The sequence below is a fragment of the Hyla sarda genome, chromosome 1, assembly GCF_029499605.1.
Source record: "Hyla sarda isolate aHylSar1 chromosome 1, aHylSar1.hap1, whole genome shotgun sequence".
Taxonomy (NCBI): Eukaryota; Metazoa; Chordata; class Amphibia; order Anura; family Hylidae; genus Hyla; species Hyla sarda.
The window spans coordinates 222,541,264-222,567,217 of record NC_079189.1 but is presented as its reverse complement, the minus strand read 5'-3'; the positions used below and the strand labels follow the sequence as shown (position 1 = coordinate 222,567,217).

The following is a 25,954-nucleotide window of genomic DNA, read 5'->3' as shown; positions in this document are numbered from 1 at the left end:
AATTAAACTAGATCTCAGGCAACATAAGAAAACATAAAGTGGCCCAGGTATGCTGTATCAGGTTGAAGCAGGACCTCAGGTTCTATCAAGAGAATTAAGTGGTAGCGCATCAGGTCAGCACTTCATATCTGGGCAAATAGAGACAGAATGAACTATGTTGCATAGGCTGATAACTAGATAACAAGGCACAAAATTATGCTAAGTGACCAACAACAGGAGAAAACATTAAGCGACCCAGGTAGGCCACATCAGTTCGCAACAGGACAGCCAGTCTCAGCAAGAGTATCAAGTGTTGCCACGCCGGATTCACACCTCATGGATATCCAACCACTCCGCAGCAGCAATCGCAGTGTTAAACATATGAGTGCTACCCAGGGCAACCACCCGCAACCTTGCCGGATAAAACATGGAGTATTTCACATTTAAGGCCCGAAGGCGACGTTTCACATCCATGTACTTCGCCCGCCGTTTCTGTACTTCAGCAGAAAAGTCAGGAAAAATAGATATACGGCTCCCATCAATAGTTATGGACTCCAAGTCCCGAGCCTTACGAAGAATGATATCTCTGTCCCTGTAATGGAGGACGGCCCTGGGGGGGGGGGGGGCGCCCGGGGGGCCCCCGGCGGGAGAGGACGGGTGGGCACCCTGTGTGCCTGTTCCACCGCGAACAGAGGGGTCAAAGTCTCTTTCCCAAAGGTAGATAGGAGCCATTTCTCAAAATAATCGCTAGGGTCACGACCCTCCGCCTTCTCAGGGACTCCGACAAGCCGCACATTGTTCCGCTGCAGGCGGTTTTCTAGATCATCGGATTTGGCAGCTAAGGCAGTTAGATCATTGACAACACAGTGCATATTCCATTGAAGTGGGGGGACCCGATCCTCAAGTTCCCCCACGCGCTCCTCAACCGCACCAACCCCCTCATTGACTTTCTGCATGTCATGTCTGATAAGATTGATGTCCTCACGTAGACCACCCACCAACATCTTGACATCTCTGTTGCCTTTGGAGATAGCCAATAAAATATCCTTTAGAGTGGGTTCCGCAGTAGAAGGCATAGCAGTAGGAGAGACCAAAGCAGCATCACCCCTAGCAACAACATGGGAACAGTCCATAGGAGGCCGCCTAGGGGTATGCACTGCAGCAGCACTAGCCAGGGTAGCCGCACCAACAGGGATACAGTCCATAGGGAGTAGGTTATGAGTATGCATCTCAGCAGAAGTGGTCAGGGAAGCATTGCCCTTAGCAACAGCAGGGTCACAATCCACAGGGAGCTGGTCAGGGGTAAGCAGCGCAGCAGTAGTAGTCAGAGCAGTGTCGCCCTTAGCAACAACAGGGACACAGTCCATCAGAAGCTGTCCAGGAGTATGCATCACCGCAGTAGAATATCCGGCAGTATCGCCCTTAGCAACAATAGGAGTACAGTCCATATTGAGTTGATCAGGGACATGTAATACAGCAGCAGTATTCAAGAGAGCATCACCCCTAGCAACAACAGGGGTGCAGTCCACAGGGGTCTGTGTGGGAGCACTCCAGGGAGACCCTGTGGCCAGGGATGGTGAGGCAGGTTCACCAGAGGTATCCTGTAGCATGGGGTTCATGGTAGAGGAGTCCCCAGTAGAAGCGGCGGGCACTCCAGCATATAGGGGGTTAACCGTGAACTGACCTGCGCCATCTGCATATGCAGGCCCCGACTGTCCAGCGGCCGGGCCCGCAGGCTCCTCAGACACCAAGGGCTCTGTTATCCATTCAGCCCCATCCAGCTCCTCGTCACTCCAGCTGCCCACCGGAGCCTTGTCAGCGGTGTCTGCTGCAGGCACTCCGCGATCCCCGACACCTCCACACAAGATGGCGCCGGCTTCTTGAGGGACTCGGCCCCGCTGCTGTCCATCGCTCCCTGCTGCTTCCTCTGTCGGCGGCGGCCCGGCATTCCACCACCGCTACACCCCAGGGACCCACAGCAACCCGCAGGTGGGTAGTAAAATCAAAAATATGGCCTGATGCCCAGGATAAAAGCAGGATTCTCGGCGGAGCTCCTCTCAGCACGTCCGCTCACATGCCGTGCGTGGCCACGCCGCAAACCCAGCTTTCTGACACTGGGCTGTACACTACGACCCACAACCCGTTGGTAATCGTTAGATTTCATGATACCTTGCACACATTCAAGGCACCCAGTGCCAGAGGCAGCAAAACAACCCAAAAACATCATTGAGCCTCCACCATATTTCACTATAGGTACTGTGTTCTTTTCTTTGTTGGCCTCATTCCGTTTTTGGTAAACAGAAGAATGATGTGCTTTACTAAAAAGCTCTATCTTGGTCTCATCTGTCCACAAGACGTTTTCCCAGAAGGATTTTGGCTTACTCAAGTTTATTTTGGCAAAATGTAGTCTTGCTTTTTTATGTCTCTGTGTCAGCAGTGGGGTCCCTCCTGGGTCTCCTGTCACAGCGGTTCATTTAATTTAAATGTCGACAGATCGTTCGTGCTGACACTGATGCTCCCTGAGCCTGCAGGACAGCTTGAATATTTTTGGAACTTGTTTGGGGCTGCTTATCCACCATCCGAACTATCCTGTGTTGAAAATTTTTTATACATTTTTCTCTTTCGTCCTTGCCCAGGGAGATTAGCTACAGTGCCATGGGTTGCAAACTTCTAGGTAATGTTGTGCACTGTGGACAAAGGCAAATCTAGATCTCTGGAGATGGACTAGTAACCTTGAGATTGTTAATATATTTCAACAATTTTGGTTCTCAAGTCCTCTTCTCTTTCTGTTGTCCATGCTTAGTGTGGCACACACAGACACACAATGTAAAGACTAAGTGAACTTCTCTCCTTGCCCCAGGTGAGTTTAAAGGAGCATCACATGCTTGAAACAATCTTATTTTTCCACAGTTTTGAAAGGGTGCTAATAATTTTGTCCAGCCCATTTTTGGAGTTTGGTGTGACATTATGTCCAATTTGCTTTTTTTCCTCCCTTTTTTACACACAAAGGGAATAAACATATGTATAGCAAAACATGTGTAACTGCAATCCTTTTCTGTGAGAAATACTTCATTTTCTTGAAAAATGTCAGGGGTGCCAACATTTACGGCCATGACTGTATACTTGCAGGGGACTTGAAACAAAACCCCCATCCTTCACATATGGGGGAAGGTTAGGGGTTAATTTAACTGTTATATATTTTTATTTGACATATACGTAACATGTGACCAAGTATTCGTGAAATATCTCCAGCCCTACTAAAGTTATGCTGAAACATACATTTCCAATAGATTTGCATTGCACTTTAAACAAAAACCCTGACCCTCGCAAATGAGGGTAGGTTTGGGTTAAATTAAATATCCTATATTTTTAGTGGACATGTAAGTAACATGTGATTGAGTAGTATCAAAATATCTCCAGGTGTTTGGAAGTTATACCGTAACATATATTTCCCATGGACTTGCATGGAACTTTAACCCCTTAAGGACGCAGGACGTACTCAAACGTCCCCTTTTCCGAGTCCTTAAGGACTCAGGACGTTTGAGTACGTCCTGTCAAATCCCGGCCCCCCGCCGCTAGCCGGAGGGGAGCCGGTGCCCGATGCCTGCTGAAATCGTTCAGCAGGCATCGGGGCATATCGCCCAGGGGGGTCATTATGCCCCCCCATGTCGGCGATGGCCGCAGATCGCTGGACAATTCAGTCCAGCGATCTGCGGCAGATTCCGGGTCAATCGGGTCTCCAGTGACCCGGAATTACAGGCTGTTCGGGGCCGTCTCCGACGGCCCCGAACAGCCAGAGCCTGCAGGGGTGAGGTGGCACTGGTGCCACCTCGCGATCGCCCTGATTCGTCGGCCGGATTACCGGCCGACCAATCAGGGCGCCTGCTGCGGGTGTCACTCCTGCAACCCGCTCCGCCCCTCTTCCGGAGGACGTGAGCGGGTGCGGGAAGACGACCCCCGGTGCTGGGGACCCCGATCCCCGGCGTCAATGTTGGGATTGACCTTCCGCTGTCCGTACATGCTGGGGGTTGTAGCTTTTGCAACAGCTGAAGGCACACTGGTTGCAAAACACTGAGTTTGTTACCAAACTCTGTGTTTCACAACCAGTGTGCCTCCAGCTGTTGCAAAACTACAACTCCCAGCATGCACTGATAGACCGTACATGCTGGGAGTTGTAGTTTTGCAACAGCTGGATGTTCCCCCCCCAATGTGAACGTACAGGGTACACTCACATGGGCGGAGGATTACAGCATGTATCCGGCTGCAAGTTTGAGCTGCGGCAAATTTTCTGTCGCAGCTCAAACTGCCAGCGAGAAACTACTGTGAACCCCCCGCCCGTGCGACTGTACCCTAAAAACACTACACTACACTAACACACAATAAAAAGTAAAAAACACTACGTATACACATACCCCTATACAACCCCCCTCCCCTCCCCAATAAAAATGAAAAACGTCTGGTACGCCACTGTTTCCAAAACGGAGCCTCCAGCGGTTGCAAAACTACAACTCCCAGCATGCACTGATAGACCGTACATGCTGGGAGTTGTAGTTTTGCAACAGCTGGACGTTCCCCCCCCCCCCCCCCCAATGTGAACGTACAGGGTACACTCACATGGGCGGAGGATTACAGTAAGTATCCGGCTGCAAGTTTGAGCTGCGGCTCAAACTGCCAGCGTGAAACTACTGTGAACCCCCGCCCATGTGACTGTACCCTAAAAACACTACACTACACTAACACACAATAAAATAAAAAGTAAAAAAACACTACATATACACATACCCCTACACAGCCCCCCTCCCCAATAAAAATGAAAAACGTCTGGTACGCCACTGTTTCCAAAACGGAGCCTCCAGCTGTTGCAAAACAACTACTCCCAGTATTGCCAGATAGCCACTGACTGTCCAGGCATGCTGGGAGTTTTACAACAGCTGGAGGCACCCTGTTTGGGAATCACTGGCGTAGAATACCCCTATGTCCACCCCTGTGCAATACCTAATTTAGTCCTCAAATGCGCATGGCGCTCTCACTTTGGAGCCCTGTCGTATTTCAAGGCAACAGTTTAGGGTCACATATGGGGTATCGCCGTACTCGGGAGAAATTGTGTTACAAATTTTGGGGGGTATTTTCTGCTTTTACCCTTTTTAAAAATGTAAAATTTTTGGGAAGAGAGGCATTTTAGGTAAAAAAAAAATTATTTTTTTTACATATGCAAAAGTCGTGAAACACCTGTGGGGTATTAAGGTTCACTTAACCCCTTGTTACGTTCCCCGAGGGGTCTAGTTTCCAAAATGGTATGCCATGTTTTTTTTTTTTTTTGCTGTCCTGGCACCATAGGGGCTTCCTAAATGCGGCATGCCCCCAGAGCAAAATTTGCTTTCAAAAAGCCAAATGTGACTCCTTCTCTTCTGAGACCTGTAGTGCGCCAGCAGAGCACTTTTCACCCCCATATGGGGCGTTTTCTGAATCGGGAGAAATTGGGCTTCAAATTTTGGGGGATATTTTCTGCTTTAACCCTTTGTAAAAATGTAAATTTTTTGGGAAACCAAGCATTTTAGGTACATTTTTTTTTTTTTACATATGCAAAAGTTGTGAAACCCCTGTGGGGTATTAAGGTTCACTTTACCCCTTGTTACGTTCCCCAAGGGGTCTAGTTTCCAAAATGGTATGCCATGTGTTTTTTTTTGCTGTCCTGGCACCATAGGGGCTTCCTAAATGCGGCATGCCCCCAGAACAAAATTTCCTTCAAAAAAGCCAAATGTGACTCCTTCTCTTCTGAGACCTGTAGTGCGCCAGCAGAGCACTTTTCACCCCCATATGGGGTGTTTTCTGAATCGGGAGAAATTGGGCTTCAAATTTTGGGGGGTATTTTCTGCTATTACCATTTTTAAAAATGTAAAACTTTTGGGAAACCAAGCATTTTAGGGAATTTATTTTTTTATTTTTTTTACGTATGCAAAAGTTGTGAATCACCTGTGGGGTATTAAGGTTTACTTTACCCCTTGTTATGTTCCCCGAGGGGTCTAGTTTCCAAAAGGTATGCCATGTGTTTTTTTTTGCTGTTCTGGCACCATAGGGGCTTCCTAAAGGTGACATGCCCCCCAAAAACCATTTGACGCTCCTTCCCTTCTGAGCCCTCTACTGCGCCCGCCGAACACTTTACATGGACATATGAGGTATGTGCTTACTCGAGAGAAATTGGGTTTCAAATACAAGTAAAAATTTTCTCCTTTTTACCCCTTGCAAAAATTCAAAAATTGGGTCTACAAAAACATGCGAGTGTAAAAAATGAAGATTGTGAATTTTCTCCTTCACTTTGCTGCTATTCCTGTGAAACACCTAAAGGGTTAAAACGCTGACTGAATGTCATTTTGAATACTTTGGGGGGTGCAGTTTTTATAATGGGGTCATTTATGGGGTATTTCTAATATGAAGGCCCTTCAAATCCACTTCAAACCTGAACTGGTCCCTGAAAAAAAGCGAGTTTCAAAATTTTGTGAAAAATTGGAAAATTGCTGCGGAACTTTGAAGCCCTCTGGTGTCTTCCAAAAGTAAAAACACGTCAATTTTATGATGCAAACATAAAGTAGACATATTGTATATGTGAATAAAAAAAAATAATATTTTGAATATCCATTTTCCTTACAAGCAGAGAGCTTCAAAGTTAGAAAAATGCAAAATTTTCAAATTTTTCATCAAATTTTGGGATTTTTCACCAAGAAAGGATGCAAGTTACCACAAAATTTTACCACTAAGTTAAAGTAGAATATGTCACGAAAAAACAATCTCGGAATCAGATTGATAACTAAAAGCATTCCAGAGTTATAAATGTTTAAAGTGACAGTGGTCAGAATTGCAAAAAATGGCTGAGTCCTTAAAGGAGTAGTCCAGTGGTGATTCAGTGGTGAGCAACTTATCCCCTATCCTAAGGATAGGGGATAAGTTGCAGATCGCGGGGGGTCCGACCGCTGGGGCCCCCTGCGATCTCCTGTACGGAGCCCCGACAGCCCGCTGGAAGGGGGCGTGTCGACCTCCGCACGAGGCGGCGGCCGACACGCCCCCTCAATACAACTCTATGGCAGAGCCGAAGCGCTGCCTTTGGCAATCTCCGGCTCTGCCATAGAGATGTATTGAGGGGGCATGTCGGCCGCCGCCTCGTGCGGGGGTCGACACCCGCTATCTCGGCGGAGAGCCGGGGCCCCGTACAGAGAGATCGCAAGGGGGCCCCAGCGGTCGGACCCCCCGCGATCTCAAACTTATCCCCTATCCTTAGGATAGGGGATAAGTTTTTCACCACTGGACTACCCCTTTAAGGTGAAAAAGGGCTCAGTCCTTAAGGGGTTAAATAAAAACCTTGACTTTTGCAAATGGGGGTGGGGTAAGGGTTAAATGACCTATCCTATGTGCACCAAGTTTCATGTTAATATCTTTAGACGTTTGAAAGTGATGCTGGAACATACACACATATATACTGTGCACACATTGAGTTTAATATATATAGATTAAAAACTTGAATTTAACCTGTTCAGGACCCATGACGTATGCATACGTCTTTACACCCTGGGTCTTAAGGACCCATGACGTATGCATACGTCATGTCTTTTCCTGGTCTCCGCCGCTCACCCGGCGGAGATCGGAAGCGGATCTCTGCTGAAATCCTTCAGCAGGGATCCAGGGCAGACGCCGAGGGGGGTCCCGGGACCCCCACATATCGGCGATCGTCACAGATCGCTTGCGAAATCACGCAAGCGATCTGCTCCGATTCCGGGTATTCGGGTCACTTCGGACCCGATGACCCGCAAAAAAGAAGGTGATCAGCGGTGTACGATACACCGCCAATCACCTTCGGTTGCTGGGAGCGGTGACAATACTGTCACCGCCCCAGCAACGCTGCTATTGGCCGGCGATCGTCCGGCCAATAGCAGCGCGGCAGAGGAGGGGTTAACGGACCACTCACGCAGCTTTGCGCGCTCGCTCGAGTTCAGTAAGCGGGCAAAGCTGTGTGAAGAGGACCGGGACCCCCCCTCTATGATCCAGAGCCCCCTCACAGGAGAAGATTGCCCCCCTAGTGCAGGGAAAGTGTGTCCCTTAGGGAAAGGTAGGTAAACTGAAAGTAAAAGTAACCTAAAAGTAAAAAAAAAAAAAAAAAAAAAAAATCCCCCCCCCCACCTGACCCCCTAATAGGCCCCTAGGGTCCTGTGATCAGTGTCACCCGGGACCTATTAGGGGTTCAGGGCGCTGCGTGCGCCACCCCTTTTTTTTTGGCCGCAGCGTGTTTTTTTATTTTTTTTCCATTATAACGGTGTGTGAGTGATAATCACACACCGTTATATAAAGTATTACACCAAGCACCACACTACATACTTCCCCACCCCCCCTCCCCCCGCCACCGTAGAAAAAAGGCGATGGCTCGCCGGGCATTTTCGGTAGTGGAGGCTTACGCTTTTTTAGCCTCCGACTCCGAATCTGCCAGTGAGGACGATGAAGATCCTACATTTTTGTGTTCTTCATCGTCCTCCTCATCATCTAGCAGTGATGATGAGTCCCCTGTACGGCAGCGGAGACGCCGCCAGGCGAGGCCACGCACCCCCCATGATAGTGACCCAGTGGCCGACACTAGTACGAGTGGCAATGCTGCTCGTAATAGGAGTCCGGCCCCCCAGACAAGTGCACCGGAGCCCCCTTCCGATGAACCTGTCTGGAGCCCCCCAGAGGGTTATCAGCCACGGATTCCTGAGTATGTTGGCGACTCAGGAATCCGGATTGACACGGCTGGCTTCACTGATCTGGACTTTTTTAAGTTTTTTTTCAGTGACAGCCTGGTCAATCACATGGTGGAGCAAACGAACTTGTACGCCCAGCAGTTCATTGCCCACCACCCAGATTCGTTTTTGGCCAGGTCCAATGAATGGCGCGCCATTGATGCAGCGGAAATGAGGACATTTTGGGGCCTCACGCTGCATATGGGCCTGGACAAAAAACCAAGTGTCCGTCATTACTGGAGCGGGGACGTCCTCTACCAGACCCCACTTTACAGTATGGCGATGACACGGAAGCGGTACGAGGCGATTTGGAAATGCCTGCATTATGCAGATAATGCGGCATGTCCGCCCCGAGGTGATCCCGCCCATGACCGGCTTTACAAAGTGAGGCCGGTCATCGATCACTTTGGGGCCAAATTTTTGGAGGCCTATGTACCGCTCAGGGACCTCTCGGTAGATGAGTCTCTCATCAGTTTTAAGGGGAGACTCATCTTCCGCCAGTATATTCCCTCGAAGCGGGCGCGGTATGGCGTGAAGCTCTATAAACTCTGCGAGAGTACCTCCGGGTACACTCTCAAGTTTAGAGTGTATGAGGGACGAGATTCCCGTATTGAACCCCCAGATTGTTCCCCCACTCTGGGTGTTAGCGGGAAAATCGTTTGGGACCTTATGCACCCATTGCTGGATAAGGGTTACCACGTGTACGTGGATAACTTTTATACCAGCATCCCTCTCTTCACATCCCTTGCCGCCAGATCCACGTCCGCTTGTGGGACCGTGCGGAGGAACCAGAGAGGCCTCCCTCTAAATTTGGTCCAGACGCCTATCCCCAAGGGTGAGTCCCGTGCCCTTACCCATGATAACCTGTTGTTGGTCAGGTATAAGGATAAGAGGGATGTCCTTATGCTCACCACTATTCATGGGAATGGCAGCTCACCTGTCCCTGTGCGAGGTGTATTCTGGACTACAATCGGTATATGGGGGGAGTTGATCTCTCAGATCAAGTCCTCAAGCCATACAACGCCATGCGGAAAACACGGGCATGGTACAAAAAAGTTGCGGTCTACTTGGTACAGGTTGCCATGTACAACGCTTTTGTACTATCCCAGTACGCTGGCAACACAGGGACATTCCTCCAGTACCAAGAAGAAGTCCTAAGGTTCCTGATCTTTGCTGACCGGGAAAGATCAGGCCGGAGTTCCCAAGGGTCTGGAGTTGTAGGCGCCAGGATCATCCCAGGCCAGCACTTTCCAGGTGTGATCCCCCACAGTGGAAAGTTGGGACGATCCCAGAAAAGATGCAGAGTGTGTCACAAGAAGGGGAGACGGAAGGACACCACGTATCAGTGTGACACTTGCCCAGATAATCCGGGCCTCTGCATAGGCTGCTTCAGGGAGTATCACACTTCCATGGAGCACTAAATTTTCCCTTTACATTTTAATTTTCCATAATTTGACCAATGTACAAAGTCCAGAGTACATTCCAAATTTTAACCCCCATAAACCACTAAATTGCCCAAAAAAACTGAAAAAAAAAAAAAAAAATCTGATAAGACCTCTAGGGGTGTTTTTTTCAGAAATGGGTCATAGGTCACTGAGTCACTATCATCGGGGACTTTTTATGTTGCCTCAAATGCGCAGTGCTCTCTCCACCTGAGCGGGTGCGCATTTGAGGCAACAGGTTAGGGACGGCCACACACATCACATTCCCAGAATAATGACTCAGAGCATAGGGTTTGGGGCGGGCATATTTTTTTTTAGTTTTGGCTATGCTCTGGGTCATCATTCTGGGAACATATCCTGTTTTATTATTTTATGATTTATAGTTTTCTGGCCCACTGTACCCCATATTATGGGCCTCTGTACCCCACGTGTCTACCCCAGTTACGGCCCGTTGTCCCCCATAGTGTTCCCCTATTTTAGGGCTCAGTGCTCCCCCCATTAATGCTCCTTGAGGGGGGGGGGTCCCACATCCTGGCTGCTATAATAAGCTCAAGGCCCCTGACTGACTTCCCACTCCAAGACCTGGTGTGCACCCGCGGAGCGAAAATCATAAAAAATTAAGGTATGTCCTTATTCCAAAGAAATGTATTTACACATTTTGTGGTGTCTTTTCTGCTATTAACCCTTGTAAAAATGTAAAATTTTGGGGAAAACCCACATTTTAGTGAAATTTTTATTTTTTTATTTTACATGTGCAAAAGTCGTGAAACCCCTGTGGGGTATTAAGGCTTACTTAATTCCTTGTTACGTTCCTCAAGGGGTCTAGTTTCCAAAATGTGATGCCATGTGGTTTTTTTTTTGCTGTCCTGGCACCATAGGGGCTTCCCAAATGCGACATGTCCCCCCCATTTCAGCAAAGTTTGCAAATGTGACTCCTTCTCTTCTGAGCATTGTGGCGCTCCTGCAGTGCAGTTGACGTCCACTTATGGGGTACCTCCATACTCAGAAGAGATGGGGTTACAAATTTTGGGGGGTATTTTCTGCTATTAACCCTTGCAAAAATGTGAAATTTGGGAGGAAACACACATTTTAGTGAAAAAAAAATAAAAATTTTTTACATATGGAAAAGTCGTGAAACCCCTGTGGGGTATAAAGGCTCACTTAATTCCTTGTTACGTTCCTCAAGGGGTCTAGTTTCCAAAATGGTATGCCATGTGGGTGTTTTTGCTGTTCTGGCACCATAGAGGCTTCCTAAATGCGACATGCCCCCCTAGCAAAATTTGCTCTCAAAAAGCCAAATATTACTCCTTCTCTTCTGAGCATTGTAGTTCGCCCGTAGTGCACTTCAGGGGAACTTATGGGGTACCTCCATACTCAGAAGAGATGGGGTTACAAATTTTGGGCAGTATTTACTGCTATTAACCCTTGCAAAAATGTGAAATTTGGGGGGAAACACATTTTAGTGAAAAAAAAATAAAAAAAATGTACATATGGAAAAGTCGTGAAACCCCTGTGGGGTATTAAGGCTCACTTAATTCCTTGTTACGTTCCTCAAGGGGTCTAGTTTCCGAAATGGTATGCCATGTGGGTGTTTTTGCTGTTCTGGCACCATAGAGGCTTCCTAAATGCGACATGCCCCCCTAGCAAAATTTGCTCTCAAAAAGCCAAATATTACTCCTTCTCTTCTGAGCATTGTAGTTCGCCCGTAGTGCACTTCAGGGGAACTTATGGGGTACCTCCATACTCAGAAGAGATGGGGTTACAAATTTTGGGCAGTATTTACTGCTATTAACCCTTGCAAAAATGTGAAATTTGGGGGGAAACACACATTTTAGTGAAAAAAAAATAAAAAAAATGTACATATGGAAAAGTCGTGAAACCCCTGTGGGGTATTAAGGCTCACTTAATTCCTTGTTATGTTCCTCAAGGGGTCTAGTTTCCAAAATGGTATGCCATGTGGGTGTTTTTGCTGTTCTGGCACCATGGAGGCTTCCTAAATGCGACATGCCCCCCTAGCAAAATTTGCTCTCAAAAAGCCAAATATTACTCCTCTTCTGAGCATTGTAGTTCGCCCGTAGTGCACTTCAGGGGAACTTATGGGGTACCTCCATACTCAGAAGAGATGGGGTTACAAATTTTGGGCAGTATTTACTGCTATTAACCCTTGCAAAAATGTGAAATTTGGGGGGAAACACACATTTTAGTGAAAAAAAAATAAAAAAAATGTACATATGGAAAAGTCGTGAAACCCCTGTGGGGTATTAAGGCTCACTTAATTCCTTGTTATGTTCCTCAAGGGGTCTAGTTTCCAAAATGGTATGCCATGTGGGTGTTTTTGCTGTTCTGGCACCATAGGGGCTTCCTAAATGCAATATGCCCCCCAAAAACCATTTCAGAAAAACGTACTCTCCAAAATCCCCTTGTCGCTCCTTCGCTTCTGAGCCCTCTACTGCGCCCGCCGAACACTTTACATAGACGTATGAGGTATGTGCTTACTCGAGAGAAATTGGGCTACAAATAGAAGTAAAAATTTTCTCCTTTTACCCCTTGTAAAAATTCAAAAATTGGGTCTACAAGAACATGTGAGTGTAAAAAATGAAGATTGTGAATTTTCTCCTTCACTTTGCTGCTATTCCTGTGAAACACCTAAAGGGTTAAAACGCTGACTGAATGTGATTTTGAATACTTTGGGGGGTGCAGTTTTTATAATGGGGTCATTTGTGGGGTATTTCTAAGATGAAGACCCTTCAAATTCACTTCAAACCTGAACTGGTCCCTGAAAAATAGTGAGTTTTGAAATTTTGTGAAAAATTGGAAAATTGCTGCTGAACTTTGAAGCCCTCTGGTGTCTTCCAAAAGTAAAAACACATCAATTTTATGATGCAAACATAAAGTAGACATATTGTATATGTGAATAAAAAAAAAAATTATTTTGAATATCCATTTTCCTTACAAGCAGAGAGCTTCAAAGTTAGAAAAATGTAAAATTTTCAAATTTTTCATCAAATTTGGGGATTTTTCACCAAGAAAGGATGCAAGCATCGACAAAAATTTACCACTGTGTTAAAGTAGAATATGTCACGAAAAAACAATCTCGGAATCAGGATGATAACTAAAAGCATTCCAGAGTTATTAATGTTTAAAGTGACAGTGGTGAGATGTGCAAAAAATGGCCGGGTCCTAAGGTGTAAAATGGCTGGGTCCTTAAGGGGTTAAAGAGAATTTAAACGTGAACAAATATCCTAATGCATTTTAAGCTGAATCACTGTAGGGAAGTTTTATAGCTGGTAAAGTAATAAAGCCACGTGATGAAAGAAATTGAAGGTGAAATTATCTTAGGGTGCTTTCACACACTGTTTTCAGCCTACGGCTGCTGAGGGAGAGGAAAACCGTGTGCTTCCGTACCCCAGCCTGACCGGCGCTGAAATCCATTGACTTTAATGAGCCGACTGGAGTCACCGCTTGACTCCCTAGTATACTGCGGTTTTAGGTCCAGTCACAAAACAGGATATGGGGCAGAAATGAGCCAACCGGAGTCAATGATTTCAGCGCCGGTCTGGCTGGGGTACAGGAGCGTATGTATTTCCCCTTCACCAGCCGGATTCAGCAGCCGTAGGCTGAAAACGTGGTGTGAAAGCACCCTGAGACCTTAACCCCTTAAGGACCAAGCCCATTTTCACCTTAAAGGACCAGGCCGATTTTATTTTTGCATTTTCTTTTTTTCCTCCTCACCTTCTCAAATCCAGAACTCTTTTATATTTCCATCTACAGTCCCATATAAGGCCTTGCTTTTTGCCAGTTGTACTTTGTAATGAAACCTCTCATTTCACCATAAAATGTACGGCGAACCCCCCAAAAATATATCTTTTTTTAGGGAGGAAATTTAAATGAAAACCACAATTGTGCACATTTTGGAGGGTTTCGTTTTCCCACTGTACAATTTACGGTAAAAATTACATGTGTTCTTTATTCTATGGGTCAATATGATTAAAATGATACCCATGGCAAGATACTTTTATATTTTTGTATCGCTTATAAAATCTAAAACGTTTTGCACAAAATCAGTAATCTAAAATCACCAATTTTGACCACTTATAACTTTTTCATTTTTCCGTATATAGGGCGGTATGAGGGCTCATTTTTGCGCCGTCATCTGTACTTTTTATCGATAGCACATTTACATATATAAAACTTTTATATAATTTTTTATTATTATTATTATTTTTTATACAATGTGACAAAAAAGCAGCATTTTTGGACTTTATAATAATCTTTTACGTTTACGCCGTTCACCGTAGGATCATTAACATTATATTTTGATAGTTCGGACATTTACACGTGGCGATACCAAATATGTTTATAAAAAATAAAATGTTTGACGCTTTTTGGGGGTAAAATGGGAAAAAATGACAATTTTCAATTTTATTGGGGGAGGGGATTTTTCCCTTTTTTGTACTTTTTATTTTTACATTTTTCAAATATTTTTTTTTTTTTTTACACTTTTTATAGCAATCATTTCATTGCTAATACTGTTCAGTGCTATGCATAGGACATAGCACTGATCAGCATTATCAGCTATCTCCTGTTCTGGTGTGCTCGATCTCAGACCAGAGCAGGAGAGGCAGGTGAGGGGACCTCTGTCCGTCATTACAGATGATCGGATCGCCGAGGCAGTGCTGCGGGCGATCCGATCATATATTTTATCATGTGCATTGCCGCAAATGCCATGATCTGTACAGATCATGGCATCTGAGGGGTTAATGGCGGACATCCGCACTATCGCGGATGTCGGCCATTACCGGCGGGCCCCCCGGCTGCTGATAGCAGCCGGAACTTGCCGTGTATGACGCGAGCACCGCTCTGATGCTCGCGGTCATACACAGGACGTAAATGTACGTTTATGTCCGTGGTCGTTAAGGGGTTAAAGGAGTACTCCGGTGGAAAACTTTTTTTTTTTTTTTTTTTTCAAATCAATTAGTGCCAGAAAGATAAACAGATTTGTGAATCACTTCTATTAAAAAAATCTTAATCCTTCCAGTACTTATTAGCTGCTGTATGCTCCAGAGGAAGTTGTATACAGTGGAACGAATTACCATCGTATGTTGAGGGACCAAACGACACATCGTTTGTCGAATCCATCGTATGTTGAGGGATCCGTGCAATGTAAAGTATAGGAAGCTGTACTCACCTGTACCCGCCGCTCCGGACCAGGTCCTCACCGCTCCCGATGCTGTCCCAGGGGCTCCCGATGCTGTCCCGCTGCGCCGGTGTCTTCTTCGCGATCCTCCGGCTTCTTCCGCATCTTCTGCAGGGTCCGGGCCTCGCTTTCTGGTTACGTTATTACGCTGCTGCGCCGGCACGGCGTGCGTAGTGACGTAATAACGACGCCGGAAAGCGAGGCCCGGACCCCGGAGAAGATGCAGGAGACACCGGAGGATCGCGAAGTGGACCCGGAGCAGCGGGAATAGGTAAGCTAACCTGCCTGGGATGCTTAAACTGCTATCCGACAGCAGCTTAAGCATTTTGCACTGTCGGATAGCAGTTAATGCGATGGCCCCGACATATAAAAGCATCGTATGTCGATGCTGCCATCGTATGTCGATTTTATCATATGGTCGGGGCCATCACATGTCGGGGGATTACTGTAGTTCTTTTCAGTCTGACCACAGTGCTCTCTGCTGACACTTTTGTCCATGTCAGGAACTGTTCAGAGCAGGAGAGGTTTGCTATGGGGATTTGCTCCTACTCTGGACAGTTCCTGACATGGACAGAAGTGTCAGCCGAGAGCACTGTGGTCAGACATAAAAGAACAACTCCTGTGGAGCATACAGCAGCTGATAAGTACTGGAGGGATTAAGATTTTTTAATTAAAGTAATTTACAAATCTGTTCAACTTTATGAAGCCAGTTGATATGAAAAAAAAAATAGTTTTCCACCGGAGTACCCCTTTAAAAGCAGACCCAAATCAAGATAAGCAATGTATGTGTGTGTTTGCTTTATAATTACAATGAGTGCACGGATTATGTGTTAATTATACTCAATATATTATGTAAAAAGCATTACAGTTAATGCTGATACCTAAGCTGCAAGTATATCTCCTGACTCCGCAAATTCCCATAAGAGCTAGTCCAAACATAGCTAGTCCCTTACAGAAAATATCTCTCTGAACATGATTTTTCTGTTGCCTGCCCTTTCACTGCCTAACACCACTCTGGACAGTGACATTTTTACACTTGAGACTGTGAAGTCATCTGTAGGGCAAAGCAAATTCTTCTACTAAGACTGTACATGTGTGTTTATTGATCATTTTCCTTACCAAACAAGGAATGTTTTATGTGCAGTTTTATCAGCAGGCTGTATCTAAAGACCACTACAAAATATGTAATGGAATAGATGCATGGTTAGTAATAATGTGGTCTCCATTTCATTATACTTTTTAGAGTTATTATGAGAAAAAGGAATATAAAAAGGCAACTCAGATACTTTTCTATAACTTATAAGGAAGTCTTTGGTTGTTCTGGCCAAACAGTACCTGAAAAAGCTGAGTAGGTTACATTTCATAACACTGCAAACACTAGTTGTGTAACTTGCAGCAGGGCAGGATGACTTTATTAGGTTAGTATTCAGCTGTGTACTTTTGCTTAATTTTTATTAAAAAAAATAGAGCCATACTAATCTTACGCTTTAGCTTTTATATAAATGTGAAACTTATTCTTATGCTAATATAAATATATACACTATACATTAATTTCAATAAAATAGCTTTACTGTTCTTCTACTTTGGAAAAAAAATTACCATAGACAGCTATGTTGTTTTCATTTTTAAAATAGATATATAATACAAGTAGAGTAAATACAATTAGTGTATAGCAAAAGCTTTTAACTAGTGTCCACAAAAACACATGCCCCATCCATGGTTAGAATGCATACTCACTGCTATGTTTCCTACATATGAGTATCCCAAGATATAATCTTCCTGTAGCCCATCTGTTATATCGAGAGCTTTCTCAAAGTATAAATGAAACAAGACTACTATACCATAAACAGCTACTTGTGTTTTATATTATGAGATTTTTATAATGTAATTGGCAACTAAAATGCACTGCTATGCGGTTTAAACCGCACCTGTATTGTAGACACAAATACTTACATTGAAATCTCCCTTGGTGGACATCTCCCAATAGTGGACACCTCCCAATAGCAGAAAGTTTTTAATTCCCTGGCAGAATCCCATAAGACAATGTATTTGCACCCTCCGAATAGGGGACATTTCCAATAGTGGATACGGACACACCTAATAGGGAGTAAAGCACTCCCAAAAGGTGACAAAACACTCCCAAAAGGGGACAAAACACTCCCAATAGGGGACAACCAGGCTTACGTGCTGGCCCTACCTTGTACACAGGGCCGCCGTCAGGGGGTACAGCCAATACCTCAGTAATGGGCCTAGACTAGCAGGGAGCCCAGGCCCCCACTGCAGCAGCCACAGCACTGAAGCAGAAGACTGCTGTTTAAGCAGTGGTCTCCTGCTTCTGTACTTCTGCATGCCACATCATTCACCCCCCCTCCTTCCCTGATCCCCCCCCCCGTGCCACTTTATTTCCCATGTCAAATCATCCCCCCCATTTTACCTCCTGTGCCACAACATTTCCTCTTGATCCCCCCCCCCCCCCCCCAGTGCTATTTCATTCACCCTTTATCCCCGTGTCACTTCATGATGAGGGGGGTAATGAATTTACACAGAGGGTAACGAAGGGGGAATTAAATGGCACAGGGGGATCAAGGAGAAATGATGTGGCACAAAGGTTAAGGGGGGATAATTTGGCTGGCACAAGGCATAAGGGGGGGGGAATGAAATGATTGAGGGGGGGGGGATAAGGGGAGATTAAATGGCACTGTGAGATACTGTAATATTGTCCCCTATCATGTTTTCTAGGTAATTACACTCTGGAGTGAGTACAGAACAGTATTCCATCATTTAGAAAGATGTTTGAGCCTTTTTTCCCAATAGGGGGACATCTCTCAATAGCGGACACTTTTTATTCCCCATGAGTGGGAGATTCTACTGTACTTAGTTGCAAACTTTTTTTTTAGCATTGAGAAGCCCATTTGGAAAAACTTGAATTCATTGTTAAAAGTGGATTTTCAGGCAAGTTCGGTTTCATTGATAGCACAATCAGATAGCTGCAAGGAGTGCAGAACCTCTGTTTTGTAAATTCTCGCCATACAGCAAAGAGAGTAGAGAAGAACCAGGCAAGTAATGAAGTACAGTCCTACAATTAATCAGACTTTAGTCCCTTAAACAGCAATGCACATCGATCCTGCCGGGCAGTAGCTTACTTCTCCTTACCCCATACAGAACACACAAACTCTTGGTATATATGAAGTGAAAGATAGATGTCACCCAAAGAAAACTTTAGATAGGATTTTATTATTATACTGATAATTCTCACATGAGTCTGTAAACCAGGAACCATGCGCTTTAGTGGCATCTATAACCATTTGGCAGCTTCTAGTCGTAGGGTCCTTCTACATTAATCCAGAAGGTTTAAATGTTTCTGCAGCTTTCCATACAGTTTCTCAACCTGGGTAGTATAGTCCTACCATTCCATCTGCCACTAATATAAGACAGGAGAGAGATGCTGAGGTGTGTGAGTGCCAGAGAAACTTTTGGATGAGCCAAAGAGCAAGCTGCAACACAATCTGTACTCAGCCTTACTAGATACTAGAGGAAGCTCCCCGTATAACTGTATGAGTTAAAGAAGATCTGTGGTGCAAAACACTTATCCCCTATCCGCAGGACAACACGCGCATTAGCCGAGCACAGCCACGGCAATGCCTGGACCCCATACAGGAGATTGCAGGGGGGTCCCAGTGTTCGGACCCCCCTGCAGATAGGGGATAAGTGTTATACACCGCAGGTCTCCTTTAATATATTTGTATAAGTTATAGTAAACCAGACAACACACATTTACATTTAAGACTTTCACACAGTCATTTCTTTTCATGTGTGAACTTTGAATGATGTTAAAATTTCTACTAAATATGACTGGAACAAAACAATTGGAACAACACTATGGCCAGTGATTGGCTTAGTTGGTTTATCCTGTGTGTTGAAATGAAAACAAGAGGCGCTGCTCAGCCAGAACTAGGCACCGTAAAAACCTGAGGATCTGGCTGGTAAGTATAATTTTTTTTTTAAGCCAGTCCAAGCCCATTGTCAACAAATTTGTAAGGCCAGACAAGCATCAATTGCAAAATGACAAAAAGTTTGTTTTTCTCCAGGAAGATATGGTATCTAGGTGTTTTAAATTTAAAAGGGTACTCTGGTGGAAAACATTTTTTTTTTTTAAATCAACTGGTGCCAGAAAGTTAAAAAGATTTGTAAATGACTTCTATTAAAAAATCTTTACCCTTCCAGTACTTATTAGTAGCTGTATGCTACAGAGGAAATATTTTTTTTTGTCTTGTTCACAGTGCTCTCTGCTGACATCTGATGCCCGTATCAGGAACTGTCCAGAGCAGGAGAAAATACCGATAGCAAACCTATGCTGCTCTGGACAGTTCCTAATATGGACAGAGATGTCAGCAGAGAGCACTGTGAACAAGTCAGAAAAGAAATTCAAAAAGAAAAGAACTTCTTCTGTAGCATACAGCTGCTAAAAAGTACTGGAAGGGTAAAGATTTTTTTCTGGCACCAGATGATTAAAAAAAAAAAAAAAAAAAAAAAAAATGTTTTCCACCCGAGTACCCCTTTAATTTAACAGGTAACAAACACTATAATTACTTGAACTGTAATGGCATGACACCATCACAGTGCCGCACGTTTCCATATAAATGTGTTTGCATCATACTTACTTTTAATTAGACTGTTTTCCCAAACTACAGCTGTAAAATTTACTAGAACAAATTTTACCTTACTGACAGTTATATTACGCACAAGTCCAAGCATTTCCATTACACATATAACAACACAGTTATGCTGGATGAACAGTGTTATTGCTAAGAGGAGTAATCTGACCGAATCTCTCTTGCCAGAGGACTACATAGGAGGGACCCTCATGGCTAGCTGTTATATGAAATTAGTTGCATGTTACATTAATATGCAGTCAACTAAACTAAACCTCTTTCAAAGTGATAGGCGCAAGCAAATTTAAATTCTACTAAAAAGTTTTTTGTTCCATGCTATTGGTTCTGCAGCTACGGAAACAGCAACCACATAGTTAACAAGGGTCTCTAACATGGGATAAAGAATACAGTGTATGAAGAAAATCTGGGAAACCAAAAGCTAAGCCTCCAGTAATTCTATAATGTTAGGTATACATTCAAGACAAAACTATTAAACAATGAGCAACCTTATGCACAACCTATTTTATTGTTAATATACAAATACTATACCTAAGGTGCCCACACAACCAATAGTAGAACAACAGTAGAGTTATCTACAGATAGCAGGACAATGCTACCACCATGTTAACCTTGTGCTCCATTGTGCGTTTTGCACCTGCTTCAAAGCATTTTGGCCTTACTGGAGGCTACCCTTCTTGTTTCCCAGATTTTCTTTATATACCCTATTGTAAAAAAAATTCTGGCATACATAAACCAGTGCCTTATTTGTTAAGAATTTATGCCATATTCAGAGAATATAAATTAGGTGTTTATATGTCTTTAGTGTGTATATATATATATTTTTACTCATTATCATCATTTTTTTGGGGTGGCAGTATTGTTCACTTCATTTTCATCCCGTCTTAGAAACACATGTAGTTATTGCTTCCATCCTTTCTAAAAATGTTGTTATAATAGTGTGGTTTATCTAATAAAGATATATTTGTTTATTATCTGGTGGTCCCATGTGCTGCATTGGAATTGGTATTGTTCTACAGGAACACACAGGACTGTGTATTTAGTTTATGACAAGCCCATGAACCTAGAAGAGAAGGAAATCTATTATGTTCACATGAACCCTTGCACCGCCACTAGCCTTCTCAGTGGATTTACCTGGGTCTAATAAGAAATCTGACTGTGGATTAAAGGGAAACTACTTTTTTTTTTTTACTAGTTGAAACCAGATATTGATACATATTGATGTGCCAGCAGGGCATGTGTCATTAGAAAATGACCCATTGTTTAAAGGGGTATTCTGGCCAAATATATCTTATCCCCTATCCAAAGAATAGGGGATAAGCTGTCTTACCGCGGGGGGCCCACCACTGGGACCCCCCGCAATCTCCGTGCAGCACCTGCATTCTATGCAGGGCTGCGTCTCCAGTCCTGGAAACCTCTTTGTTTCCGGGGCTGGAGATGTGATGTCACACCACGCCCCCTCATGACATCACGTCTCCAGTCCCGGAAACAAAGCGGTTTCCGAGACTTCAGATGCAGCCCCGCATAGAATGCAGGTGCTGCACGGAGATCACGGGGGGTCCCGGCGTCGGGCCCCCCTGCGATCAGACATCTTATCCCCTATCCTTATACATAAAGTCAAGTCTTTATGTATAACATATTTAAGAAGTTTTGGTTATGTTTTTACTAATTTTCCATTCTATTATCTATATTATAATATTCATCCTAAAATCTTGCAGTTTTCAGTCTGGCCTCTAGGGCCAATAATAAGCTAAGATTTCCTGTTCTATACAGATCGCTTTTCAGCAGTGCCCTCCTTAAAAGACAGGATTACAGTAAAAGGTGAACCCCAGAATATACCATATTTTTCGGCGTATAACACACACTTTTTACCCCTTAAGGACTGAGCGATTTAGCGTTTTTTCATTTTAGTTTTTCCTCCTTGCCATCATAACCCTTTCAATTTTACACCTAATATCTGTGTTATGGCTTATTTTTTGCGCCACCAATTATACTTTACTGTGACATTAGTCATTTTACCGAAAAATCCACGTCAAAATGGAAAAAAAATTCATTGTGCGACAAACGAAGAAAAAATTCCATTTTGTAAATTTTGGGGACTTCCGTTTCTACACAGTACATTTTTCGGTAAAAGTGACACCTTATCTTTATTCTGTAGGTCCATATGGTTAAAATGATACCCTACTTATATAGGTTTGATTGTGCATTACTTCAGAAAAAAATCATGAATACATGCAGGAAAATTTATATGTTTAAAATTGTCATTTTCTGAGACCTATAACTTTTATTTTTCTGCGTTCAGGGGGCTATGAGGGCTAATTTTTTGCGCCGTGATCTGAAGTTTTTAGCGGTACCATTTTTGTTCTGATCAGACTTTTTGATCACTTTTTATTCACTTTTTTGTGGTATAAAAAGTGATCAAAAATGTGCTATTTTGGACTTTGGAATTTTTTGCACGTACGCCATTGAACATGCGGTTTAAAAAGCTGTATATTTTGATAATTCGAACATTTCCGCACGCGGTGATACCACATATGTGTATTTTTATTTACACTGTTTTATTTTGTTACTAGGAAATGCCAGGTGATTTAAACTATTAATTCAGAAGGGAATACCTGAAAGGGTTAACTTTTTTTTTTTTTTTTACACCTTTTTTTTTGCAAGCTGATGCCATAGAGACCTATCAGCTTGCAATGGCTGATTTCATTCACAGACTGCTGCCTTGCCGTTGCATAGCAACAATCAGTGAAATCGGTGATTGATTGCTATAGCCTGTAACTCAGGCTGGGAGTAATCAATCGGAGCCCGGAGCCCGCCGGAGAAGGTAAGAGACCTTCTTCTCTCCGGGTAGCTGATCGGGGCCTCGCGATTTTATCCCGATGACCCCGATCAGCCCGACTGAGCAGCCGGGAAGCATTTAGTTTCACCTTCCATGCGGCGCTCAGCTTTGAGCGCCGCATCGGAAGGGTTAATAGTGCGTGGCCGAACTATCGCGGCCGCGCGCTATTAGCCGCGGGTCCCGGCTGTGAATAGGCGCCGAGACCATCCCGCATTATAGACAGGGACCGCACTTAGAACGTTTATGAACGTCCATTTGCGGAAAGGGGTTAAAACAGAAATTTAAAGGGGTATTCCAGGAAAAAACTTTTTATATATATCAACTGGCTCCAGAAAGTTAAACAGATTTGTAAATTACTTCTATTAAAAAATCTTTCAGTACTTATGAGCTTCTGAAGTTAAGGTTGTTCTTTTCTGTCTAAATCCTCTCTGATGACACCTGTCTCGGGAAACGCTCAGTTTAGAAGAGGTTTGCTATGGGGATTTGCTTCTAAACTGGGCGTTTCCCGAGACAGGTGTCATCAGAGAGGATTTAGACAGAAAAGAACAACCTTAACTTCAGAAGCTCATAAGTACTGAAAGGATTAAGATTTTTTAATAGAAGTAATTTACAAATCTGTTTAACTTTCTGGAGCCAGTTGATAAAATAAAGTTTTTTTTCCTGGAATACCCTTTAAGGCAAAAAGCCTGCCTGCGTGTTATACGCCGATAAATCTTCTGGTCACTGATTTAAAGCGGCCGCAGCAGCGGCTGCTTGTTAAGTATTAGCAGCACGGCCGTGGGCACTTTAAATCAGTGACCAGCGGTGTCACCTCCCCGCTCTTGCGCCCTACCTTGTCCGGATCTGCGCTGCCGTTCTCCCGCAATTGTAGTTTTATTATGTGTTGAAATCTTCCTGTAACTGGCACGGGCTGGGCTTCGGCGCTTAACTGGCAATGACATCAGCGCCGCCTATGAATATTCATCCCCCCTCCCTCCAGTTCTCCCTCTCTTTGCCGCTCCTAACTGGAAGGAGAGGGGATGAATATTCATAAGCGGCACTGACGTCAGTGCCAGTTAAGTGCCGAAGCCCCGCCCGTGCCGTGCCAGTTACAGGAAGATTTCAACAGATTGCGGGAGAACGGTGGCGCAGATCCGGACAAGATAGGGCTCATTTTAATCAGAGTCTCCTGCACTATCCACCATGTGGATAGTGCGGGAGAAAACAAGTGACAGTTTTACTTTAAAATTTTATTACCTCCCCCTCCCTCATCATTCCCCCTTTTCCCTGCTTTTTATAGTTTTTTTTTATTTTCCATACCTGGCCGCGCTTCGGCTGTCTTGCGGGCTGCGATCAGTGAAGCAGATGAATGACGTCCTCTCCCGGCTTCTCTGTGCGGCATTAGTGACGTCACTTTTCGTTTCCTGTAGTCGCCGAACTCTGACTCACGGCGATTACAGGAAATAAAAAGTGAAGTCACTGATGCCGCGCAGAGAAGCCGGGAGAGGACGTCATTCATCTGCTTCACTGACAGCAGCCCGCAAGACAGCCGAAGCACAGCCAGGAAAGGAAAATAAAAAAAACTATGAAAAGCAGGGAAAAGGGGGAATGATGAGGGAGGGGAAGAATAGCATAGGACAGTGGTCTTTAACCTGCGGACCTCCAGATGTTGCAAAACTACAACTCCCAGCATGCTGGGAGTTGTGGTTTTGATACATCTGGAGGTCTGCAGGTTAAAGACCACTGGCATAGGAGGAACATGATGGGGGGATGATGAGACAGGGTGGGGGGGATGATGAGACAGGGTGGGGGGGATGATGAGACAGGGTGGGGGGGGATGATGAGACAGGGTGGGGGGGGGGATGATGAGACAGGGTGGGGGGGGATGATGAGACAGGGTGGGGGGGGGGTGATGAGACAGGGTGGGGGGGATGATGAGGGGGGGGGGAATGATGGGGGACATGATGAGACAGGGTGAGGGGATGATGAGGGGGGAATGATGGGGGCCATGATGAGACAGGGTGGGGGGATGATGAGGGGGGGGAATGATGGGGGCCATGATGAGACAGGGTGGGGGGGGGGATGATGAGGGGGGAATGATGCGGGACATGATGAGACAGGGTGGGGGGAATGATGCGGGACATGATGAGACAGGGCGGGGGGATTGATGCGGGACATGATGAGACAGGGCGGGGGATGATGAGGGGGGAATGATGGGGGACATGATGAGACAGGGTGGGGGGAATGATGGGGGACATGATGAGACAGGGTGGGGGGATGATGAGATGGGGAAATGATGAGGAGGGATGATGGGGGGCATGATGAGACAGGGTGGGGGAGGATGAGATGGGGAAATGATGAGGGGGGAATGATGGGGGGACATGATGAGATAGGGTGGGGGATGATGAGGGGGGGAATGATGGGGGGCATGATGAGACAGGGTGGGGGATGATGAGACGGGGAAATTATGGTGAGGGGAGGCACTAAAGGCTTAATGTCTGTATGGCTAGTGGTGGTCTATGACGGGGATATAATGAGACATGGGATGATGAGACGTGGGGGGGGGGGGCGATGAGAGGGGTAAATGCAGCACAGGGACTGATAAAAGGGAAGGAATGATGTGGCACTGGAGGGGACAGGACCAAACTGAGGTGAAGAAAACAAAGTTGGGGGGAATGATGTGGCATTTAGTCCAAGTCATTTATTTAACATTTTATTATTTTTTTTCTTAAATTTCCCTGTTAAAATGGGGGTGCGTGTTAAACGCCAGTGCGTGTTATACGCCGATAAATACGTTAGATAAAAGAGGATTACACCATTTACAATAACTGCTGCAGATGTCTTGGGCATGTTTACAAAATTATCCCCCCCACCCCCCAGTCCATTGTGCCTGTGGCCATTGGGATTGATGTAGAGCATATCTGCAAAAGCTGTTAAAGGGGGTATTCCAGGATTTTTTTTTATTTGACAATGCTACAGGGGCTGTAAAGTTAGTGTAGTTCATAATATAGTGTCTGTACCTGTGTGTGACTGTTTTCTTACAATTCTTATGTGATTTTCATCCCAATATTTATTTTTACCAGCAT

General features: G+C 44.8%; 1 protein-coding gene across 2 annotated transcripts in view; it reads right to left on the bottom strand.

Annotated features, from left to right (window-relative positions):
- Positions 1 to 25,954, bottom strand: part of MRPL1 (mitochondrial ribosomal protein L1) — a 115,469-nt gene that overhangs the window by 27,449 nt on the left and 62,066 nt on the right. Inside the window, exon 8 of one of the 2 annotated variants that reach the window (XM_056568806.1) lies at positions 18,627 to 18,801. The exons of the other annotated variant lie outside the window; for it this stretch is intronic. Within the exon in view, the coding sequence (XP_056424781.1) occupies positions 18,784 to 18,801 (18 nt within the window). The 3' untranslated portion in view covers positions 18,627 to 18,783. Of the gene's footprint in view, positions 1 to 18,626; positions 18,802 to 25,954 lie in introns of those variants that run through there. 2 annotated transcript variants of the gene reach the window in all.